The following is a 7,437-nucleotide window of genomic DNA, read 5'->3' as shown; positions in this document are numbered from 1 at the left end:
TGTATGCCGTCTCAAAAGACACCGACTCGCATTCGGGAGGACGACGGTTCAATCCCGCGTCCGGCCATCCTGATTTAGGTTTTCCGTGATTTCCCTAAATCACTCCAGGCAAATGCCGGGACGGTTCCTCTGAAAGGGCACGGCTGACTTCCTTCCCCATTCTTCCCTAATCCGATGAGACCGATGACAACGCTGTCTGGTCTCCTTCCCCAAACCAACCAACCAACCATCAAAAGACACCGAGGACACGTGTGTCTATTGTTGACAAAGGCCTTAATGACTGAAAGCTATAATTGTGAGAGTCTGTTTGTTGTGCCCATCTGCGACTCAGCATCTTCACTATATGGTGAGTAGCAACTTTCCTTCTCATAATATTGTTACATTCCATCCTGGATTTTCCATTGTTTAATTAACATTTAACTTACTTTAGCAAGGTAATACATTGGATAAAGAGGGAGAGGACATTTAAGTAGAGACTTTGGTTGTGTCTTCATTAATTTTATTTTATTAAATACCAGAATTTCTGGTGTCATATACACTATATTCTTTCAAGTTTCATTTATTAGGTATCCTAGACAAAACATTATTCTCTATGAAATGCGACTTAACTAATTTTGTACAAAAATCTACATATTAATCATGAGCTATACACATAGTTTAACTGAAACATAAAGGGCCATTCATGACATTCTCACACAAAACATTGCCATCTAATGAATCTTTGAAAAGGCTACTCAACCAATCCCTAAGCATAATTTGACTGCTATGAAATAATTCTTGACTTAAAAGTATTAACTTTTTTTTCCCCATTTCAATTGTCAAATGGATTTTTCAGAGAGAACGCTTTTCAATTTATGTGCTAAAAACCAATAAGTGTATTTGTGAATAATATGAAGCTGGCTGAATATTGCTTTATTTTGGGACCTTTGTTATAAAATTCTGTAGCATGAATATAACAAACATGTAGGTATTATATTCATATCAGTCTTGTCCCCTCTTATTAACCTATTTATAACAAGTGAGCTTTATCTGCATGTGGATATACAAACTTTTATTTTATTGTAGTCACAATGTTATTTGATATTATCCACAAATACAGGAATATGGAGCAATCTTTTCCTTTTTTTTAGAAAAGATGTAATGGGATAATGATACAAGCATTCGACTTGGACACTTTCAAACAACAACATTATCAGCTGTATTACTGGATGTATTTCAACCAGGTTTGTTATTTCAGTTGAAGAAACATGACGACAAAAACAAATTATTAGACGAGTTCCAAAATTATTAAGAGAAGTCAGTTAGTAGTGGCCAACTTTAATATTCAGGGTACCAGATTAATTACAGTTTCTTCTTCCTCTTCTCCTTCTTGTTCTTTCTTCCCAAGAACAGTATCACAGTATTGGAAAGAAATGATTTCAACGCAAAAGGTGTACCTGAATTCATCACTCATTTAAAAGAAACATTCCAGCAGTTTGAGATTCTGTTGTCTGAAACCCCATTTACTATGAAAGAAATAAGTAAACAAAAGACCTGATTGAGAAAAAATAGGACCTCAATTTCCAATGTGAACCAGTGAATACTTAAAGTTCTGAAAGATGATGCACCATCAAACTTCTCTGTCTTGCAACTACACAAATTGTTTATGAGGTTATTTCACAACTTTTTGCAGTCGTTTTTATGTGTTACACTGCAAGGCACTACTGACGGTAAATTTTTAAATTTCAATTAACTTCCTTTTACTTAGTCTTCATGCAAAATATTGTTTAATAGGGGGTGTTCTTAAAGTGAGAGTAAAACATGCTATCAGTTATAGCATTTGTCATTTATTTCTTCTACCATAATTATGGGATGACTTATCTCTCTATTCTTCGACATACAACTTTTTCCTCAGCAGAAACTACACTTTGCACTTTTTCAAGGGAACTTGATCACTTTTATGGTTATCTTTAAAGCTAATTTAGTTGCTAATAAACAACTAGCAAATTATTTTACATTAATTAGTGTGTGGGAAAAGACATATGCACAAACCAGTCAAAAAAATTTTGTCAGCCTTTTTCATATTGCCAAGAACAAGGCATTGTCGCAGTAGCATAGGACTTTTGCCCCTCGGAGTTCTCCTTCTTTTTCTTAAATACGGCCATTAAAATTAAATAAATGATAATGTCAAGTGAATAAAATTTGTATCTTTAAGCAGTTGTACAAACTACAACTACTGATCTCTTTCAGGTTTGTGGAACTCAAAAGTTATTAAGTTCACGCACACTCACATTTAATAAAATGGAATAGAACCTACCCCACAACTTCATTAATAATCATTTATGTTTGATAAAAAATTAAATTCTTATCATGTATGGACAGTTTCAGCTATGTCCCAAAGACATATAAGATTACTCCATATCACACATTTTTAGTTCAAATTTTAAATGAGGTAAACAATGCTTTTGGATGAGCTCTACCAGTTCAGCTTATGAACAGTGACAGCTGAGCTATAAAACAACGTCAGTTTGGAATTTTTTTATTCCTACACTAGGAACTTAAGCACAAATGTACATTCACTGATTTAATCCTTGCCGCTTCTCTTCTTCAAGCATAGCATCCAATTCATCAGTTAAATTGGCGAGCATATTTCCAATATCATTCAAAACATCAGCAGGTTCTTGTGATGCTGATCTGTAATCACAACAATAATTAAAAAGATGTCATAGAAATAAATATACAAAGTACAGCAATATATAACAGAGAAACCTGTAGCAGTTGTGTATGAGTCACTGGGTAATATGACAATATGCGATGGAATAAAATTGTGTGTGTGTTTTACATTGCAGTGACATATTATAAATAATAACTCCTCAGTATATCATAGTACATGCCACAAGCTTCATATGAATTCATATCTCACTAGTCATTATTTGTTACAGGGTTCATGTTAAGAGAATTTCCTGTCTGATACATGTCTGCCTGCTACATTTAAGAAGTAGTTTTAAGTTCACCAGATGTCTGTATAGATACATACTTTGCAGGATTCAAAACCCCTGTTAACTTTTATATTTCCAGTTCTACTGCTGGTACTTTCAGAGTCTGTTCATTGATGTCCCTACACTACTCTCATTGCCATCACTCATTTATCACTGTTAAGTAAACTCACTGTTAAGTAGCTCCTAATGAACTATGTTATATATGCAAGATTGTCACCAAACTTTCTATACTAGCGATGATCTGTCAACAGTGTGACAAACAATGTAAATTTGAAGTGTGTGCAAGCTGCAAATTCAACATCAGAATTCCATGTCAGTTATTCACAACATACTTGAATCCTATGTTAAGCTTACATCATTTTTTTATGATCATATGGTAAAGCTAAAAGATATCGGAAATAAATTGAGTAGGAGTTTAACAAAGTGTGTGAATGTCCTGTTTAACTGACATATTTTTACAAAAATGAAATAAAATTCTTCAAAGTCTGCAGTGCTTACCGGTCTCTTAGTGCCTTCTGACTAGCTGCTAGATCACTTTGTGGATTTTGGACCCTCTTAGAAGGAGTAAACTCTGAAAATTACACAATTTTTTAATGTATCAGTTAACTTCATGAACAAATAAAAAGGAATATATTACAGTCAGTAGATGAATTTGGGTGGGCTATAATGGTTCAAATGGCTCTGAGCACTATGGGACTCAACTGCTGAGGTCATTAGTCCCCTAGAACTTAGAACTAGTTAAACCTAACTAACCTAAGGACATCACAAACATCCATGCCCGAGGCAGGATTCGAACCTGCGACCGTAGCGGTCTTGCGGTTCCAGACTGCAGCGCCTTTAACCGCACGGCCACTTCGGCCGGCGGGTGGGCTATAAGAAGAGGATACAGAGTCACCAGTGGATCAGACAATACAAGAGGACACTGAAGATCTTGGAAACAGAGAGTGAGAGATGAAGAGAGAGGATGAAGAAGATATGGACGAAAAGAAAATGCTCTCCTCGAAAGGTCTACTGGTCGTCGTATAGAAGTCGTAATAGAAGAAGAAAAGGAGGAGGCTAAGATGAAGATGAAAAAGAAGAGGGTTTGGAGTTTTTCATAGCATTACCATACTTAAAGATAATTAACTGATGCAATGCATTCCAAAATGTTACAAAAAACTGAACTGAACTTGAACTCTTTGATCAGGAAAGAAAGGAAGAGGGAAAGATAAGGGATGTTCAACGGTTGTAGAAGAAAGATTAAAGCTTAACACTCCATTGACAGATAAGTAATCAGAGGTGAAGCACAACTTGTGAACTGGGAAAGTAATTGCCTGTGCCCTTTCCACGGAGCCATCCGTTATCTACACGGTAAACGGCATTTTTGATCTTATTTGTTGTGTGGGCATCTGGGAGTCACTTCAGATCTTATCACATTTGTGTCAATAGTTCAGTTATTTTAAGCACAGCAAATGTAATACTGAACTATTTCAGCACACCAAATGTAAAACGACATTTCTGAAATGAAAATAGTGATTGGAGGATGACACACAGAAAATCTAAACATGACAACAATTTCAAACAAATGAATGGTTCTGGCTGACATTGAGCTTCTTTAGATAATAACTGCATGCCACAGTTCACTATCTCAAATGTGGAATCCAGACTGTTATTGTGGCCTTTATTTGAAATTATTGTGATTGTGCCAGTCAATAAACTATTTTAATAACAGTCAATTACTGTACATCTTCAGCTCAACCAAAATGTCATTTTTTCCTAAACATGTCAGCCTTTATTTGTCAGCAGGTACTAATTACAAAGAAATTTTGATAACAGGACACAATGCAGCCTAGCACAAACATTTGTGCACTTCACAGTGACACAGCTGCTGCATATCTGAGGAACATCCCTGTGCGCTGTATGACCACTATGCACACTCTCCACAAAGTCAATTGACATGATGACTTATGGGGGTAGGATACCAACTGGCAGACAGGTTCCTCGTCAGTCGACGTAGCTTGCCTTTATTAGCAGACATCGCTAAATTTAGAATGTCACCTGCGTCTGTATGTGAAATGCATAGTGTTCACTGTATATTAAGCTGCCACATCACTCATTCCTACCATAACTCAAAATCCACTAATATGCAATATAACATGAAACAAAACACAGCATGGCAAAGACAACACAATATGGTGACAATAATGATAGTATACAGGGCTACGCTTAGTAGTGGTAGTGACTTAAAACGAGTGAATCTTTTGACTTGAAGTAGGACTGTTGATAAGGCATCAATATAGCTATATTTTTCCCAAAAAATATCTATATCCATAGGCAGTATTTTTTCCCCCAATAAAATTGAAATCAAAATGTCAATACTGAGTGCCGATATTTTTGTTTTATATTACTTTTTTTCATGATTTTTGGTAAATATTTGACGTTCATTTAAAATTCCAGTAGAATATAATTTTACTTTCATTGTCTGAAGGCGCTTTCATCATGTCCAATCTTTCTTTTTGACTGTGTGAAGGAAGTACATGTGGCACATAAGAAGAAGTCTGACTGCACTAGCGGGTGGTGATGCAAATGGAATAACAAGATTTGTGATGTGAAGAAGCAGCACACCAGTTGCATTAAATAATAATTTTTAACACAACTAGTGTGCTATTTCTTCACATCAGAAAATGATGAACAAAAATCTAAATGACAAGATTGTGAGGGGAAACGCTGACGTAATCGGCACTCGGTGCTACCGACAGAAACTGCAACGTTTAGCTTCACCACGCAATTTTGACACTACAACTGCTAGGTCTCTGGTATTAGAAGAAATGAAAAAACCAGGGAAGTCAACATTAAGTGTTTTCGAGAAATCCAATATGTGATGAAATTGAATGACAGACCCGTCGAACACCTTTTATTGTGCCACTTACATGCAGTTACCATTGTAAGCAAAGTGGTTATTTCCAAGCGTAAACGTGCATCGTTTTCGTGTCAGTTCTTTCTCTAAGGGGGATAGGCAGGCTGCTAGCTTGTTGATGTACAGAATATCTAATAATAAATCAATACTTAAATAACAGGCTGTACATTTACAATGTGCAGCCAATATTTTTATAAGCAGGTATGTTGATATTTTTTCCGTCAATATATAGATACTTTTCTTTGATATACTGAAGGCCGACAATAATATACTTTTTTTAAATATCGATTATTGGATTTCTGATATTTGTAGAAATATAAACAGTCCCAGTTTGAAGGCAGACCACCATGACACTCTGGTCTACTCTGCCACTAACATGAGCCACTGCATGACTGCTGTGTCTTTGTGGAGTGTGCAAAGTAATTAACTATCTAGTGAAATACTTATTTTTGCTTGAGTGCAAAAATGACAGCTGGTTTTTAAAAAAAAAACAGTACATCCATTAAGTCACTTACCTTGTTTGGGATAATCCATTGTCGTAAGTGTCGGATGCGGTCTTGTCACCCTTTGCTTAATAGTTCCTGCATTCTCATTAGCAAAAGGGAGGGAATCTGATTCTGTGCTTGAACTTGACTGTAAAATGAAAATATTTTTTTTAAATCTTGGCCTTTCCCATCTGCAGATAAATTAAATATACAGAGAAATAAGATTAAAAGCTCAGAACATATGATGTAATAAGAAGCAGTCACAAAGTATTTGACAGTTGAGACAGTAAATGACAACCTAGTTTCAGCCAAATAGTGACTGCACAACAACGAGATGACGAAGTAAAAAAAAATTCTGTCTAAAGATGACAATTTTTCTGTCATTAACAGAGCACAGACTGTGATGACGAGCTCCGACTGCGTGCTCGATTCGGATTTGCACCGGATCGCTGCCCGCACGCCTCACTGACTGACCAGAAGTTTTCTCGTAAAAGTTTTCTCATAAAAGATGTCCAGGTCAGAGGATGAGAGGTGTGTACAGATCATGCAGCTCCCATGAAATGTAGCAATCCAGATGTCAGTCACAGTCAAGTGCAGAATTTCAACCTTTCAAAAATCTTTTATTTTCATCCAGATTTTGCCTTCTTGTCTAAGATTCAAACTGGGATTTTATGTTTTGGTGTGGGGGTCGTTAACAAGTTCCACTCTGATATGATGCAAAAACTGAAAATCACTATAAATTCAAAAATAATTTAAAAGCACCCCACATTAGCCACTCCCAAAAATTATCCAGATTCAAGAACTGAATATATCTGTTACCTGTGAGAGAAGTAACAACACCTATTATAAACAGGCCTCTGTTAATAAAACACACAGATAATAATTTCTGAATCAGTGTGAGTGAGACAAGCAGCAGAGGATAGTAGCAGCAGCCCAGAACTCGACGTGTACCTTTACAGTGAGTAGCAATTTATTCTTTTCATAATTGTTCATTTTTGTAGTTCATAGACATAACTGGCCATGGCTTTGAGTGAGGTACCACTGCAGTATTCACCTGAGAAGTTTGAAACATCATGGA

General features: G+C 36.0%; 1 protein-coding gene across 6 annotated transcripts in view; it reads right to left on the bottom strand.

Moving 5' to 3' along the window:
* Positions 1 to 482: 482 nt before the first annotated feature.
* The window catches only part of LOC124596493 (caskin-2), a 967,843-nt gene continuing 960,888 nt past the window's right edge, over positions 483 to 7,437 (bottom strand). For all 6 annotated transcript variants that reach the window (XM_047135646.1, XM_047135645.1, XM_047135644.1 and 3 more), the window contains 3 exons: positions 6,390 to 6,507; positions 3,477 to 3,549; positions 483 to 2,673 (listed from right to left, as the gene is read on the bottom strand). In XM_047135646.1, the coding sequence (XP_046991602.1) occupies positions 2,556 to 2,673; positions 3,477 to 3,549; positions 6,390 to 6,507 (309 nt within the window). In that variant the 3' untranslated portion in view covers positions 483 to 2,555. The remainder of the gene's footprint in view (positions 2,674 to 3,476; positions 3,550 to 6,389; positions 6,508 to 7,437) is intronic.

Source organism: Schistocerca americana, chromosome 2, assembly GCF_021461395.2.
Source record: "Schistocerca americana isolate TAMUIC-IGC-003095 chromosome 2, iqSchAmer2.1, whole genome shotgun sequence".
In the NCBI taxonomy this organism is placed as follows: Eukaryota; Metazoa; Arthropoda; class Insecta; order Orthoptera; family Acrididae; genus Schistocerca; species Schistocerca americana.
Note: the sequence above shows the minus strand (reverse complement) of the source record. Positions and strands in the feature narration are given on the sequence as shown.